This window comes from Anabas testudineus, chromosome 14, assembly GCF_900324465.2.
Source record: "Anabas testudineus chromosome 14, fAnaTes1.2, whole genome shotgun sequence".
Lineage (NCBI taxonomy): Eukaryota > Metazoa > Chordata > Actinopteri > Anabantiformes > Anabantidae > Anabas > Anabas testudineus.
The window spans coordinates 11,707,030-11,724,877 of NC_046623.1; the positions used below are offsets into that span (position 1 = coordinate 11,707,030).

At 38.1% G+C, this 17,848-nt stretch overlaps 1 protein-coding gene across 1 annotated transcript; it reads left to right on the forward strand.

Annotated features, from left to right (window-relative positions):
- Nucleotides 1-379: 379 nt before the first annotated feature.
- On the forward strand, nt 380-16,857 carry castor2 (cytosolic arginine sensor for mTORC1 subunit 2). The gene is made up of 9 exons (XM_026372670.2): nt 380-687; nt 4,330-4,400; nt 6,596-6,789; nt 9,539-9,671; nt 10,025-10,148; nt 11,691-11,801; nt 13,231-13,313; nt 14,045-14,139; nt 14,471-16,857. The coding sequence occupies exons 1-9, from the start codon at nt 575-577 to the stop codon at nt 14,531-14,533; spliced, it is 987 nt and encodes a 328-aa protein (XP_026228455.1). The 5' UTR covers nt 380-574; the 3' UTR covers nt 14,534-16,857.
- Nucleotides 16,858-17,848: the final 991 nt, after the last annotated feature.

Sequence of the window (17,848 nt, forward strand, 5' to 3'; positions counted from 1 at the left end):
GGGGAAACGACTTCACTTCCTTCTAATGATTTTCCCCAAAGTTCTCTTTAACAATATTGACGCTCACTTCATGAAGGCCCAGGGCCCCACTGACCTCTTGGGCCCCTGGGCCCCCGCACCAGAGCATTGTAGTGCTCCATCCATTGGTGCTGGTAAGCAGTTTTTGTTGTTTAGCCAGCTGTTTTACTTCCCATTTTGCTGGGCTATATGAATGCAGCCCATCGTACGCCAGACAATCTTCAGGTGCACCTCTTTGCCAGAAAGCAAATAACAATAATCTGAATAACATCGGATCAGCGACTCTCTGTCTTAAAAGCGCTGCCCTTTCCTAAAGACCTTTACTCTGAAAAGCTCGGCCCGGAAGTGAGAGGGGCTGTGTTGCCAGTTTGACAGCTGGTCCGTTTTTACCTCTTTGCTTTCTTTATTCCACCCTGCCTCCCTCTTTCTTTCTCTGTTTAAAACGCCTTAGCCTGCCGTGTGTGTGTGTGTGTGTGTATTTATTTATTTATGCATCTTCTTTGAAAGTATTTAGGTTTCCCATTTTAGTCGTTCCTCAAATGAGAAGACGTAAAAAATGGAGCTTCACATTTTAGAGCACAGCTTGAAAGTGGCGAGTATAGAGAAAGAGGGGATCCAGATTTGCACTCACGGATTAATAAAACTCGCCTTCTTGGCCTCTAAAACAAGGTACGTAACTTCCCAGACGTGAAAATACTCATTTATGTGCTGTCCGTGTTTACTGCACCGACACTGCTGCTGGTAACATTGCTGCAAACTAGTGCCGGGGGCTGTGCGTACTTATGGTGGTGTTTAAATAAGGTATGTTTGGGCTCTGACTAGTTCCTGTAGTGGTGCAAATGCTTTTTAAAATGCAGCTTTCTGTGTTATTATGACAGCAGTCCACTGTGAGTTTGGTCTCCTGTCACCAGTTTGCAGGCCTATCCTTGTTCACTAGTGTCATTTTGTAGGTTTGTGCCATCTGTAGCTGGGTCGACGCCAGCTTGTGTGTGTGTGTTTGTGTGCGTGTGCAGCCTGTTTTCCCCTCTATCAGGATCATTATTACATGTTTTTAATCCAGACTTGAACAAGCAGCTGACTTTTACCGTGCACACTTTGGACACTGTCCAATACAATGAGCCATTGAGCCTGAGGAAACTTTCATTTAAATAACCCTGACAGTGGCCACAGGCCTTTACACTTGTTCATTGCTGGCTTGTGCAGTTTTTATTGCCACCACAGTCTATTATTATTAGCCTAAGCTAAGTAGTTCACTTTAGTGTGTCTACCTTGGCAGTTTTACAAAAGGGGAAAGTCAGTCAGCAGTCGGCTGCTGATAAAACACAGTCCCCTCAGATTACTCATTACCTGATGTGATTAAAATGACCCATTGGATTCAACTGATCAAGTCCTTTTCATTATTGATTAACCTGCTAATGATTTCTGATCATCAGAAAACAACAAGTCACACTCTCGTACGATGATGTCTTCAAATGTTCTTGTCAAAACCCCAAAGAGTTTTAAAGTGACATAAAACAGGGAAGCTGCAAAACCTCACGTTGGAGAAACTGAAACCAGAGAACGATGGGAATTTTTTTTGCATTAGCAAAAGTTTCAGTAGAGGTCAGTTGTCTGTCAATTTAAATAAGTTAATCGGTGTTATCTATTTCATGTATTAACAGGACAAACTGTGTTCACCAATTAATCACACCCATTTGTGAACTGATTTGTTTTACTGGTTGAGAAAAGGCCAGCTGCCACTGCACAGGTCCAGTGAAGCTGTGGAGCTTCACGATGTTACATCAGCCTGTAACATCTTTTTGCATTGTCATAATCTGCTTCCAGCAGAAAATAAAAACTGGATTTCTCTTAAGTAGTACCTTTTTTTTATTCTTCCATGCACACATTGTGAACATTAAAGCACGTTCCACAGTTGTTAAGCACATTTTTAAGATGATGCACTTTGCAGTAAATATCAACTTGTTTCTAACATCGTACTCACTGAGAATCACAAACTCTCTGAAAGGTCTGATATATTCAACTTGATAATACCAGAGTGCCTGGAAGCCAGTCACACGTGAATGTCAGCCAAAGTCCATAATTCAATGCAATAAAACCAGAATTTAATTAACATAGTGCAATATTGTCTCAGTATTTAAATTCTCACATATCCAACTCTGCAATCATACAACTGTGGACATGAAGTCTTAAACCTGGGAATGTCCTCCGTCACCACCATCAGTCCCACATCACCAAAACACTTTTTTGTGTGTGAAATAGTGGATTATCTCTGTAAAAATATTTTTGAGGCAATTCCCAATTGAGTGGTTTGACAAAGTGTGGAATAGGAGACAGAACTTGTTTGTCATTGCATGTTACTGCACCTTTGATAGTGACAGTCAGAAAACTGTTTGTATTGTCTGTTAGCCCACCAGAACTGGCACATTTTAACTTAACTCAGGTTATGAGTGATTTATTCTTTTTCTAAAAAGGAAATCAACCTGCATCCATATCTCCTGTACGTATGGTTGTTACATGTACTATTTGTGTCTTGTCTGTGGGTGTGATTATGCACTCAGCTTGTTTTCTTTGGTGGGATGAAGCACAGTGGAAACAGTTGTGTTTTTTTTTTCTGGGTGGATCTGGGTGTTGACATATTGCTGACCAGCACTGGGGTTGATGGGGTGGCAGCACTTTACCATATAACATCATTTAAAGATGCCCTGTGAAATTTCTTGCATGCGTACAGAATGTGAGTAAATCAGTCTTGTTGTGTTGGGTGATCTCCTCCTTGATGAAGAGAACGACACTGAATGTCTGCATTGATTAGCTTCTTTGTTGTTGATCTAGATAAAACGCTATCTGAGAATAATGCAAGTCATTAAATTGTGCTCCTATTGACAATATCATGATTAAAGGAGTTTTATCAACCCAGACAAAAGACAAAAGCTTCTCTATTATCGTCACCATAATGTATCTACAAAACCACACTGCAAGTCAAAAAAGTGACACTTGACAGCTCATTTAATTCTGAGAGGAAATTCTGCTGTTCCCATAGAGAGCATTGTTGAGTCTTTCTGTTATTTCCCTGTCGTTCTTCACACCTTTCATCCGACTGTGAAGTGCGAGCATTCAGTTGCTGGCCTGTAAAGAATGTGATTATCACAGGAGTGTTGTGAATGGTGTTTTTTCCAGTGGGCTGCTTTCCTTTGTGCTTAAGAAAGTCTGCTGGATGAGATTAAAAGCCGATTTTTAACAATATCTTTCAACGTTGTAGAACGTTGGTTGGTGAATTGAACATCGATAGCTGGATGTCGGAGAGAAAATAGTTTTAAAAGATACATTATTTTAGAAAAAGGCTGGTAGAAAGGGTAACAAAATGGCTATTTGATAAGATTAAAGGAGGATACAAAAGCATTTGTGTCTGAAGTTATTCAATACTTTTGACATCATGAAACCTCTGTTTCGTTGCTGAAACCTGAACAATATGTTTTGAATCCTTGCATGGAAAGATACAGATTTGTTTTTAAGACCGTGACAAAAGAACCCACGCTTTTCAGATGACTTCACCAAAGTCGTCATCTTGGGAATGTAGATCTCGTCATCGAGTTTCACACCAATACAATCCATCCGACACAAAAACACATAAATGTCAACCTTATGCTGACCGTACAGGGAAAGTAAGTCAACTTCATACTCTGGGAATCATCAGTGTCTTTAAAAAATTTCACAGCAATGCATCACATAGTTGAAATATTTAAGTGTAGTACAATGTTGTCGAGTGACTGACAGTACTGTACAACAATAGTTCTAGTTATCCCTAGAGCTACACAGCTACGCAACTAAAAATACTGTTATTGTTAACACTGTATTGATCTAAATGTCAGGTCCCATTTTTGGGCGGTAGCTTTGTATTTGTATATCTAACAACATGCTCTCAATTGTTGAGATTCTCTTCATAGGCAGCAGAGCACCTCTGTGCTTTTTCTGATGACTTGGTTATGAGCCTCATATTGAATAATAAAATGATGAAGAAGACATTTGCAGGCATCTTTGCAGTGTTGTGTTTGTCCCATCATTTTTCACTGATACAGCTTATTACATGAAACTGTCTTGTTAATTCCCCAAACAGAGTTTTCAATGTTTGATGTGTGTGTGTTATATATGCTTTAGCAAATGTCAGCCTGACGTAAGACGTTATGTATTTTGTGTAGCTTATGTAATCAAGCTTCATCCAGCATGGAGCCTGTCTGAATAGAGACACTTTCATTATGTATTTACGTATGGTATCTGCTATTTTAGCTCTCCTCTCTTTTTCGTTCTCCCTTTCAGATGCAAGTTTTTCAGTTTGACAGAGACTCCGGAGGACTACACCATTATCGTCGATGAGGAGGGCTTTAAAGGTGGGCCTCTTCACATTGTAGATCTTTAAAGTCTCTGTGGCAACCATAGATCGGGGGCAGCAGGAAAAGATCACATTGTGTAATCTCTGATTCCCTCCAGTATCACGTAGCTTCGGCTGCTAATGTTTGAGCACACTTTGTCATTATGGATGCGAGGCCAGGCGGCCGCTCGCTGTGTTTTGTGGTTGGTTGAGTGAGTAAATCCATGTCATTACACACCCTCTTCCAGGGTGACCCTCCTTGGTTACCCTGGAGACTACTGCCTATTTGTTGTATAACTGGCTCAGGTAATGTCGGCTGCTGACTGCCTCCGAGTTTGCTAGTCTCTGTTTTCTTTGAACTAAGCTATGCAGGCAAGCAAGGTCTGACTCATTTTTGAAAACTTCCAAAAATGTTTTATCGGCCTTAACGTGAATTGTATACAGTACATCCATGTGCTTCTTGATGGGATAATAAAGCTATTAAAATCTCAATGTAAATATTAGTTTTAGGTTGCTGACTGGGCTAGATTTAAGTGGCCAATAATTCTAAATGAAAGGTGTTGATATTAAAAAACAATTTGCAACTACATTTTTGAATAATCTTCCAAAGAAGTGATGTTCTGTTAATTTAATTATTTATTATAAAGACTCCAGTGGCCATTTCTCACAGGCTCACTTGAAAAATCAATAAAAACAAAAGTGACATTGACAAAAGTTGTGCTGTATAATTTTCTTTTACTCAGCTAATTGACTAATGGTTGCAGCTGTAATAGGTATTATGATTGTATGAAAGCATAACTTGTTTATTATTTTGTCTCCGTCCTTGTTATGAAGTGCGTATAGTTGTTGTGTCTCTGAGATAATTTGTTATTTAAAGACACAAATGATGAGACCTCCTGACTGTAAGGTTCAGTCTCCTGTCAAAGTAATGTAACAACAAGGAAGATGTTTTATTTTTAATCTACACCGAAGACATTTGGCTTTGAGGTTAAAAGATTGTCTGAATGTGAGTGAGTTAAAGCATTGAATCTTATAGTTAAAGTCAATTTAAAATGAATCAATCGTGGGTTTCAGATCCCTTGTTTGCAGCCTTCTTCAGTTATTGTTTGCTTTGGGGGATTTCTGTATTTAAGTCCCCTTTCAAAAGGTGAAGTACATATTCAGATGGGCTAAGGTCTGATGATTGGCTTGACCAGTCAAAATCCTTCCACTCTGAAGTCCCATTATGAGTGGCGTGTTTTGGATAATTGTTTTGTTGCATGCTGAGCTCATCCCCTAGTTTTGATGCATTTCTCTGTAAATTTGCAGATAAAATGTTTTTGTACACCTCTGAATTCCTGCTGCTGCTACGATCATGAGTTATATAATCAATAAAGATTAGTGACGTTAGTCATTAGTAAAGATTACCTTCATCTTGCGTCACAGATGAGCCTGTATGGTTTGGATCATGAGCACATCCTTTCTTCTCCCACACTATGGCCTTTTCATTATATTGGTGGACATTAATCTTGGTCTCATTGGCCCATAAAACATTTATGGGTCATCTCTGTATGTTTATGCAAATACCAAAGTGGCTTTCTGAACATTTTTGCTAATGAGTGATTTGCATCTTGTGGTATAGCCTTTGTATGTCTGATGATGAAATCTTCTTCATAAGGTAGATCATGATACCTTCACCTCTGCTCTGTGGAGGTTGTCTTTGGGTTTATCTCACCAACTCTTACAATGTTTGTCATCATCTGTTGTTGTTATCACGTGTGTTGTTCAGTACACCTGTGGTTTCTTTCTTTGTCAAGACATTTCAAATTGTACTGACCATAGAAGGATTTCCCCTCTTTTGAATCATTGAAATCATGAAAATCTATTGCACAGGTCACTCAAAATTTGGGTGATCTATTACAAAAGGTGCTATCTTCTGTGTTGTTGAACGTGTGGAGGTGTATATAGCATCAAATAAATCTGAACTATTGAATCATATCCTTTGTTTGATCTTAAATTAGAATGTGTTTGTTGCACAACAAGGAAAAGTAGGCAATAGGTCTTGAGAACAACTAGCACAAACAGTTAACCTTTAGTTAAATTTATACATGAAAGAAATAAGTCCCTTAACAATGCTTAACCTGGTGTAAAGCCAAATATTGTCTCTTAACATCACAACTTTTTATGGCAGAATTGCTATAAACTTCAATTCTTTGTCTTTTTATCCATTTCCAGAGCTTCCCCAGTCAGAGCACATCAGTGTTGCTGATGCAACATGGTTGGCTCTTAACGTGGTGTCAGGGGGTGGCAACGCCTCCAATTCACAACCCATCGGAGTCACCAAAATCGCTAAATCCGTCATTGCACCACTGGCCGACCACAACATTTCTGTTTTTATGCTGTCAACGTATCAGACGGACTTTATTCTGGTGAGTTCTGATAATATGACAGGACTGAAACTTTAGAATAAGTGATGTAGTTTATAATAAGACACAAATATTTATACATAAATATTCAAACAATATTAGCATAATGTTTCATAATTTGACATACATTTTCCTGCATAGTACTTCTTTTACACGTTGCACTCTGAACAGGTATAGCTTTGTAAATATTTAAGTTATTTCCATGAAAGAAAATGTTTGAGTGGTGTAGTTTAATTTAGCCATTTAAAATTCAACTTGGTCAACAATTAACATGACTCTTCATAGATTTAACTAGGCAAAGTTTGAATGTATGCAACAGCAGGAATAACTGGTGCAACTGGTCTAACAAACTTCCATTTAAATAAAAAAAAGTTAGTCATTAACTGGCCATTTGATTCGAACATATTGTGAATAGCTTTCGACACAGTATCATGGCCCACTAAAAGCTACGGGTCATTACCTTCTTGGGGAATTGCAGTTGTGCAGCCTGTCACCTGCAACACTTCATCTAGTATCTCACTCTGGCTCCTGCTTCTTATCCCATTGCTCACTGCAATATTTAATACTGAATTGCTGTTAGAAAAAGGCAAATGTGACCACTGTTTTGTCATTGTAGAGGCATTTTGTTCGTGAGTTGGCTCTAAACCTGTACGTTAAGTTTGCTTTAGCACTAATGACTACTTTAAACAGCTCTGATACTTCAGTGTAAAAGGAAATGGTAAGATTGATTACAGTATCCTAAGAGTACAAACATAATGCTGGCTTGCATACATGTTTTCCTCTTGCATGTGTGAAGGCAATATAAATCACACACAGGAGGGGATATTAAAATATTCCTGGATCGACCCTTATGTCAATCCTTACATGCTGATTACAGTGCTCTAAACATCTCTAATGAAAATCGATCAGAAATGGGGTTGTATTTAATGAAAACCTTAACAGTATAGTCAATTCTTTAGGGAGTAATTCACTGCATCTCTGTCAAAGACCAATAATAACCAAGCACATCAGCAAACAGTGCAATACAATGTCTAATGCAATACAAACAGGGTTAAAGCTGGTGTCAAAGACGACTAAATATGTTGTTGTTTGTGTCACTTTACAAGCTATTTAACACTTGGGCATTGGAAGCAGTTAGAAAACTAATCCAATATGCTTCGGAGCCCACAATTGTTCAGGTTCACAGCATGCTTTAAAAGTTGCATTATTTGTCCATTATGCAACCACTGGCAATGGTCTCGATACCAGACATGAAAAAGCAATAACCTTGGATATAGTGTACCTTCTACAGGCCCACTTCCTTTGATTTTCGAAGAAATCCTCTTTTATACTGAAGCCTTTCTGGCCACAGGGAGTCTTTTTTATTGCCTTGCTTTAGTGGAAAAACAAGGTCTGCTGAACAACTCTGGCATGTTTATGAAAATGAAAGGAAAAAAAACAGTGTCGATGTTGATAATCTGTTACGTAAAGGGGCTCAGTAGCTCAGCCTCCTCCGGCATTCCAGGTATCATACTCAGGCCCGTTTCCTGTCTCCATACCGGCTACTCCTGCCCACAATCCTAATTAAAAGTGCATCAGATAAAAAGAGGCACAAATCTGCTGCGTTTACCCTGTTACCCACACCCATCTTTTCTCACTGTCCTCGTCTCACACCGTGTCGGATTGTATTACAGAAACCTCTGAGCAGGCCAAAAGACAGGCCAGCTTAAGATCTGTTTTTTCTTCCAATGGTAGGGTCTTTTGTGTTACATAAATTGGTAAAGCCTGACCAAATGTTGAATGCACTCATTTAGACAGAATCATAAGTATCCTCACTGAGCTAAGCAGCTTAGAGCAGCTACATACCAGCTTCTCACAAGGACCTTTACCTTTGACACACACACAGGAATTCAATTAAAGTTATTGCTCTAGAGATCATCTCTGTATCAGAGACGGTTGAGAAGATGCATAAAGGCTTCATATATTGATTTAAGTTTGATATTATCTTTAGTCTGTCAATTTACACCACTCCCTTATACTATATGTAATTATTAGGTACTGACAGCTAAATAAAGTAATACAATCTTTGACTATGTTGTTGCATCAACTGCTCACTAAAGGAAATGACACTCACTCACTTTGAAGACTATATTTAAAGAGTGCAAATCCATTAAATTATAAATTTAATTTTGAATTAGTCCCATTGGAAGAACTAGACAGTCAGTAACAATCAGTGCATTCCTCCTTTCAACTGCTGTCACTTTGCTCCAAGACATGTCCAAAACTAATTTTATTAATGTTACAAGCATACAGTACTATTCTTCTATGCCAGGTGATACAAAAATCATTGAGTAGAAGCACACTGTAATGGCATTGAAGTGTTGATATTTTCTGATGAGATCAGCTTTTTTCAAAAATACTTTTATTTTCTGCATTCAGCTTGCCACAGTTTATTACTGCACTGAAATGCATTTGTTTGTCTTGCTCTGCATATATTTTATTTCACCAAGGTTTATTTTGTTAAATGTCGTTTAAAAGTCCTATACAAATATAGATGTACCTGCCCTAATGCAACATCATACTGGTGCAGGTGTTAAACTGTGTTAATTCTTGTGGTGATGAGATTATTTTCTCCACTTAGACAACATTTTCACGCTGTGTCGACTAAAAGAATTCCCCTACTTTTCCTGATACTTTAAGTTTGCTATATTGTATGTATGTATTTCCTCTTCTGTGCACTGTCAATGTTTTCTCAATTCACCTCATTCTTTAGGTTCGAGAGAGAGACTTGCCAATGGTCATGCACACACTGTCTTCCGAATTCACGTTGCTTCGGGTGGTCAATGGAGAAACTGTAGCTGCTCACGATCTGGGAGTCACCAATGGATTTGTAAAGCCAAAACTCGGTAGGTGACAACACACAGTTATGTGCTGTAAGTACATATATAAACACAAGCATATAATAATTGTGAACATGTATATGAAAACTCACTGCACAACACAACTGAGCTGCTGAGATTTTACTACATACAGTACAATTTATAATATTGTATAAAATATACAAAACAAATATGTAGTACACACATATATGCACATGCATGCCTTTTACCATCTCAACTGTTAAGCAAACATGCAAGAAGTTCTTAGAAAAACAAGGTGTGATGGAATGCTCATTATTGTCACAGACATTTAATTAAGATGTTTTTTGGTACACTACTTCCTCTAAGTCCTTGTGTATTTCATCATTCTTGTTTTTCAGTACCCCGTCCCATCATTCACCCCTTATCTAGTCCCAGCAACTTGTTCTGTGTGACCAGCCTGGACCCAGACACATTGCCCTCTGTAGCCACACTGCTCATGGATGTCATGTTTTACTCTGGAGGGTAAGAATTTGTATTCTTTGTATTAATCTTATTTTAAATATGGTTACTATTTTGTGGATGCATTAATTAAATTAGATTGTACCTTCAATATCTATTTGAACTAAGGGACAACCACAGAGAAACAATAACTAAAGGCATCCATCTATATGGATTTGTTCATATGTTTTTTTTAAATGGTTTATTATACTATATTTCTCAAATACCACTCAAGGGATCTAATTGGCTTTTTCAGTTGTGTAGCAGTTCATCTAATTACATTTAATAAAGTAAAGTGCTTTTTAGCTTTGTCAGCAGTCAGACTCTAGAGATCGCATTGATCCAAACTGCAAAGCTATTTTTAACGTACATTTTTATTACTGTTAAATGAGTAAAATAAAAATCCACACCATTGGTCTCTGGCTGCAGGTTTGAAGAGCTGTGTGTATATATTGTGCCGCTTTGCACTATCTAGACAATAAAAGAGTGCTGTAGTCCAACCCTTAGCATCAATCTCAACAAAAAGCCTCTGGAGCATTTCTATAGGCTAGGCATTAATGCAAGATAAACTTTACAAATTAGAGTAGTTTTTATATATTTTTATGATTCCTAACCACATATGCCACATTTCAAACGTTAATGCACCACACACACCCCACTAACTACACCATGGTCGCATGGCTTCACCGTCACCACCACTAAGCTTCCAACATGTAATTTGATTTGACAGGTTTAGCTCTTCTAATAAAGCCTTTCATCTTAGTCTGACCTGATATAGCTAGTGATTGAAACTTGAATCAAGATTAGAATACTTTGCAAGTGGATGAGTATTAATACAGTGAGGCTGTACAGACAGAGTAACGAGTATGTGAATCTCTTCCATTGGTACTCATTTGTTTGCAACTGCCATGTGCAATCCTAACAAACCAACTTTGTTTCAGAGAATAAAATGTCCAAGTTTTTGTGTTCAACACAGACCTTATTTCAGACATCTGACCAAAAACCCCATTGACACTGAGACAAGGCAACTGGAACTGCAAAGAATTATAACTTATTTCTGCCTTTAGGACTCACTGCTACAGCGTTCTGTATGAAATGTTTTTCCATTTGTTGAGGTGTTGCTGTCTTGGATCACTGTGCTTTGACAACAGTGATGTGATTGTTTGAGAATGTATTTATTGATCGCCCCAGCCAGGCCTATTGCAATCACTGCCCAGAAGGTCGGCACAGTAGGCTATTTTAGGCTCTTGCATGTTTAAAATAGAGTTCACATTCTTTTATCTTCTGCTGTAAAATATAAAACTATACATGTCATGACAAACTCAAAGCGGTAAGGTTGTAAATTTACAAAATGTCCCTTCACACTGTTGCTACATGACTCATTTCCATAACAAACAAAAACTCTCAGGTGGTTTGGTACCCAGCTCTTGGTTGCTCCAAGGATAAAAATGAAAAAGTGCGAATTTAACTGTACATGACTGTAAGTGGGGTCAAACACCAGGTGTGAAAAATGTAGTTTCTGCATCACTAGTCCAACCACACTGTGTGTTGTGTTTTCCTCTACAGACCTAAAGAGCCTGGAGCATCCAGTGAGGATTCCAGCCACATTCGGTTCTTCTCCTTCTCCCTGATTGAGGGCTACATCTCTCTGGTCATGGATGAACAGACGACTCAAAGGTTCACTAGAGCAAAACACCTGTGACACACCAGTTTATTTATATTTCTGCTGTGTTGTTTACCACACTTTCCTTTCAGCATGTAGTTTTCTTTCAGTCATGGCCTACACATTATGGTTATGCAGGGGAAACAAATTTATGATTGTTGTGTGAGGAAACGATTAGTGTGTTGCTAAGCAATAGTAGAGCAGCTGGGTATATACAATGTACTTAAGTCACAGTGGGTTTCAGTCTGACTCATTTATTCTCCACTGTGCCCCCTCTTTTTCACAGTAGACTCTCTAATTAAGCAGAAAGGTCATAAAGAAACACGAGGACCTGCAAATCCCATTTGGTTGCTCCTCTATTACCATATCTGATCATACAATGTCCAAAAATTAGGTATCCCTTATATGGGTCAGCAATGACTTAAAGCCATATGGAGATAAAATAGTAACTGGACCAAAATTCAGTTTTCAATTTTTTGTTTTTTTTAACTTAATATTTTGTCAGTGCAGCATGTAGGTCAGTTATATCCCTATGGGGTAACATGACAGCCAGACGCAGACATATCAACACGATGGGGAATGTCAGATAATAATAGAAGGCTACTGTTGGTAATTTAACAAGGTGATCTAGAAAACATAGTCGCTAAGAGCCATTTCAGAATCATTTTTCACCAAAACTATGCCATTAGCTTGCTAGATGACTGTTGTTTGTCATCACCACATACATAACAGTCATTGTAACTTACACTCACAGCTAACCTGCTCTGGAGCAGGGCCATCCTCAGCACGGCCAACTCAGGCTTCTCAGAACAAGTTGATATCCCGATTTGTCTTACCAGTAATCCAGGACGCTCCGCACAGCAGTAGCTTTGGTCCTGCGTGTGTGTAGGAGGCATTTGGGACCAATACAAAGTGTGGGTCACCCGCGTTTTGGAAGTGCTCAGGGCCCAACACACAATCACTGTGTATAAATGCAGTAAAATAGACTTGAAAGGTAAAAATACACACTGGGTGGAGTTTATGTGAGTAGGAAGCCTTCTGAATTATAATGCAGCATGTGAAAATTTATAGTAGCTACAAACTCTGTTTGTTTATGATTTCACTTTGTAATAAACGGAAAAATGTTTCAAAACAACAAAAACAGAAGTAGCTAATTTAGGCTGTTTATGGGTGTTGGCAGTAACCACCACAGCACAATGTGTGAACCCTCCCAAGTCGCAGAAAGTGCTGCATCTCTTCTTGTTCCCATTTTGTTTACATTGCGTGAATTTACGAGTGTATAGATGTTAGATGTTTCTCTGAAGATGTTTTCTTTGAATAAGTGTAGGACATTTTAAATTCACATACACATTGCATTGTACTGTCTTAACATTAAACTCTGTTATTTCTATACAGGTTAAACAAACAGACCTTTAATTTGTTGATTCCTTTGCTCTTTTCCAGGTTTCCGAACAACGTCCTCTTCACCAGTGCTTCTGGTGAGCTTTGGAAAATGGTTCGCATCGGGGGACAACCTTTAGGATTTGGTGAGCAACCTTTGTCTATTTTTCTAAGGGGCTAGTACAAAGTCATATAGTAGCAAAGTTTATTAACAAATCATTATTTACAAATACATGACAATGTAGGTATGACGTCTTAATTTGCCCTTTCAAGTTCAATACACAGTTTGTAACTTTCCAACCTGCTTTAAAGGTATTTCAGACCATACTTCATTAGCCGCAAATTAAACTTCTGTCAGGCTCAGCATCAGCGTGTTGAATCTGTGCAGCTGGTGTTGGTTTGCCATCCTGCCTGTTTGTTCCAAGTGACCAGCTAATACAGTATTTGCACACAATTTCATCTGGAAAGCTTAATGTTTTTGTTGAAAGGAGACAATGCTTTATGAAGTTACTATTGACACACTCAGTTGAGCTTTTGTGGTAGACTGTGTTACACATCACATTCATTATGTTAATAGCATTTAATGGCAGCTTTGGAACCTTTTATTTAAAGGTGTGGATCCTGTGCTTCAGTGCAGCGTATCTCATGTTTGTGAAAAGATTGTTGAGTAGCCAAATTAGAAAAGTAGAAATCATTTGTTTACACATTTGTATTTAGGAGAAAAACCCCACAGATGGTATTGCACATTTGTGTATGAGGCTGATCTTTAGTAGTTACCATCAAAATAACGTGTAATTCGATTACTAACTCAGTCTGCAATACCGCAAATAAAATATAGCAGGGGAAGTTCAAGTATCCGTGTTTTCTTGTTGTGCAGATGAGTGTGGTATCGTGGCTCAGATATCAGAACCCCTGGCGACGGCTGACATTCCAGCTTACTACATTAGTACCTTCAAGTTTGACCATGCTCTGGTAAGATAAGAACCTCCTAACGTAGTTTGATGAAATACTCTGTACGGTGCATCCAGAAAGTCTTCAGAGCCCCTTCACTTTTTTCAGTTTTGTTATGTTGCAGCCTGATACAATGGTTTTTCTCATTAATCTACATTCAGTATCCTGTAATGACAAAGCGAAAACTGAAATTTAGAAATATCTGAAAATGTATGAAAAAGAAGAAAGTGAAATATCATCAGTGCAGCAATGTGCTTTAAATTCTGATGTTTTATAGATCAGGTTAATAAATTATAAAAATAATTATTATTTGCAGCTGTCAGGAGTAAACATATCCTCGTATCCTCTCCAGGTTCCCGAAGAAAACATCCAAAGTGTGATTGGAGCTCTGCGGACCAAGAGCACGGCACAGTGAAGGAAGCCAGAGGAAACCATGAAAACGACCATTTCCAAAGTCACTTCATTCAACCATTTATCATGTCCAAAAAGTGCCAAAAGCTTATTAGCGGACTACTGTGGATCAGCTCTGAAAGGAAGCAATGTAACCACAAAGTGTGGCGTTCAGGGGGGAGTGTGACGGTGTGTTAGGGATGTCTTTGTCACTTGGTCATTTTCTTTTACCTCACCCCTTCCTCTTTCCTTGGCACTCAAGGTCCTCCACTGCCTGTTCTGGTAGTTGTTGCTTTAGTTTACCAGACTGAATGTTTCCTTTCCTCTCTACAGCTGCCTCTTCCCACTCCCTGACCCTGATGAGCACCATACTGTATTAGTTATATAATTCCTTTCATGGAAGGATGACGAATGTTTTTCCACAGGTCATTTTCCTCAGTGCCAAGATGTCTGAATGCCTAAACTGATGCCTTTGTCAAAGTACTATACATGTGCAATTGAAGGAGACAATTTTGGAGGCAGCCAGCAATGAAAGACCCCCTGGCTGAGAAATATGGTGTGTTTTCTTAGTTTTTTTTCACCCTATTATTTTTTTTAGCTGTTGAACATATTTTAATATACAGCAGTGATCTGACTGTTGAAGTCCCTTCAGACTTAGAAGATAAATTGAGACTAATTAGTCTGTTGAAATTAATCTTGATGTAAACATTCACACTATGAGCAACCTGGTCGGTGGGTCATACAAAATCTGCAAAGTTTAGCTACTGTATATAGTATATACGTTTTTTATTATTATTATTATAATTATTCTTTTGCTACCAAGCACAATTGATGCAGGTAGGATAAATATTGTCAGAGTTGCACAATTTTGATATTTGACTCAGTATTTGAAATCGGTTAAAGCAAGCCTTTGGCAATACACGAATACTCTTTTGCTTTTTTCAGTTTAAGACAAAATTTGGTACAGAAATTTACATGTCCCTGCTCAAGCACCCTAGTTTTCATCTAGCACCATTATCGGATCAAAGATTTTATGTCCAATATTTTGATTTAAAACCAAATATCTGCAAATTAATGACATTTCCATTAGGCTCAACATTTATTTATCTTACAATACAATGAGCAATACAGCCACACAAAGGCACCAGTATGGCTTTAAACTCCTAATCTTGTTTTTCCTGTACTGTAATTTAGTTTTTGAAACCAACACATCCTACAGATTTTGACTTTGTCTTTATTTGAACAGAAAACAAAAAAACTGATTACATGTGGTGCTATTTATAGATACATAAGGCCCACAATGAAATGACAAAATATCTATAATAACATAAAAAATTACTGCAGAGTCATCAATGGATACAACACAAGATGTTTTAAAAAGATTTTTTCTATTTGCAATATTTACATCAGAGTTTACCTCCAATCTATCTAAATGTCTGCCAATGATTTGAGAACTCTTGAGTCTGAAGAAAATTAACTGAGCTGGCTTAAAGTTACAGTTTGACATTTTGATAAATGGATTTATTGACTATGTATGTCTCTCATGTGAATTAAGTATGGAGCTGCAGCCAAGAGGCTTACATTACAATGAGCAATAAGCTTAAGTAAAGACTGAAAGCGGGGAAACAGTCACCCTTTCTCTGTCCAAAGTTGAAAATGACACCTAACTAAACTTAACACGTATCGTTTGGCTAATGTGAACCTGATGTTCACCAAGACATAGATGAACCACATAGAAGATCTGACATCAGCCAGCAAGCCTTTCTGTGTTGACAGTGTTTCCCGGTGACTGACTTGATGATCATGTTGCTCACAGTGTGAACCCAGAGTTAAGACCTGATGATAAATGCAATGAGTAAAATGTTTGCGTCTACACTAGTAATAAATTACTGAGCCACTTTGTCAATGTAACACAATAATGATAGTGCTAAACATAAGCTAAGGTTCACGCAGGGGAAGGAACATTTCCCTCCAAGCCCTGGTGTCCATTTAGGTCTTGAAGCTGCCCCTCCCCTGCCTCCAGTCTGCACTTTAATGCAGGTTCCACCCCCGCAAGCCTGCTGTACTGATGTGAAAATGGGGAGGACTATTTACTTTAAAAGATCCTGTCCAGATGGGGAGATTTCTGTTCTGTCTTAAGGATAATGTTTCTCTTTCCTTTTCTTTCACTACACCTTGCACCAAACAGAATTTCTTCTGATCAGATGTGATTAGCAGAAACTCTGTATTTTATCAGTGTTAAAAACATGAGGAAGGTGACATTTATTCAGATTCTGTTTCAAAGAAAATGCTACGAGTTTTCATTTGGAGCTTCTTGTGTGGAAAAAAAAAATAAACAATCTTTTTTGAGCTTGTTGTGTTTTCATTTTTTACCCATGTGTCGTTTTACTGTGTTCACCTACCAGTGCGGATTGCCGCTCACTGTCATTTGCTCCTGGTGTGTTCTTTAAACAATAAACTGGTAACATCTCTGCCAGATCTGGTCTTCAGGGCCTCCAGCTTCCTGTAAATTACATTATCCAATCAGGAATTTTGGCTTTTTGACAATGTTAAATGTTCAAAATGTAACAGAATGCTGCCATGATATATAATATGAGTTTAGTGAGTTTCTAAAGTCATCTAGAAGTGGTCAGTTGTCTTTTATAAAAGGGTATTTATAGTAATAAAGTGCAGTTAGTGGGCTAATAAATAATATACAACATACTGTAGATGCATAAGGGGGAACTATAACAACATGGACTGAAAACAAGCACAAAACAAATTTGAAGTGAAATATGTCCTTTTGTGCCTGTAATAACCTGCCAAGCACAAACAGCAGCAGTGTTGTTGCCTCAGCTTTCACTGACAGTGTTTGTTACATCAGTACTACATCAATGTAACAGGGACTTGTTCTCCATTAGTGAAAAGACAACTTTCCAAGCTGCGATACACTCAGAGCCACAAGCATGAAAATTATAATCTTCTACATAGATAATAAAGAAAATCATATTTTATTATACATTTGATGATTCTCCATCTAAAGCCAAAATTCCTCTCTGTATAGAAGAATATAATACAAACTGCTGGGAAATTGTTACGGAGCACATTTACCACTCAAGGGCAAACAGTTTTACACAAGACAGTTTAAAGTGTAGCACATCCTGTCTCTGCTGTGTCACTAGATGCAGGGAAATTGATGCTCATAGGTTTTTACAGCATTGCCGTCATAACCTCAGCATAGGGTTAAGGTTAGCTGTTGCAGAGTTGGTCTTAAGGCTTAGTAAGAGGAAGCTGACTTCACATCAATATGTACTATTTCAGTTACGAATGTGATGAAACTGCTGATTTCCTGCAGAGTTAC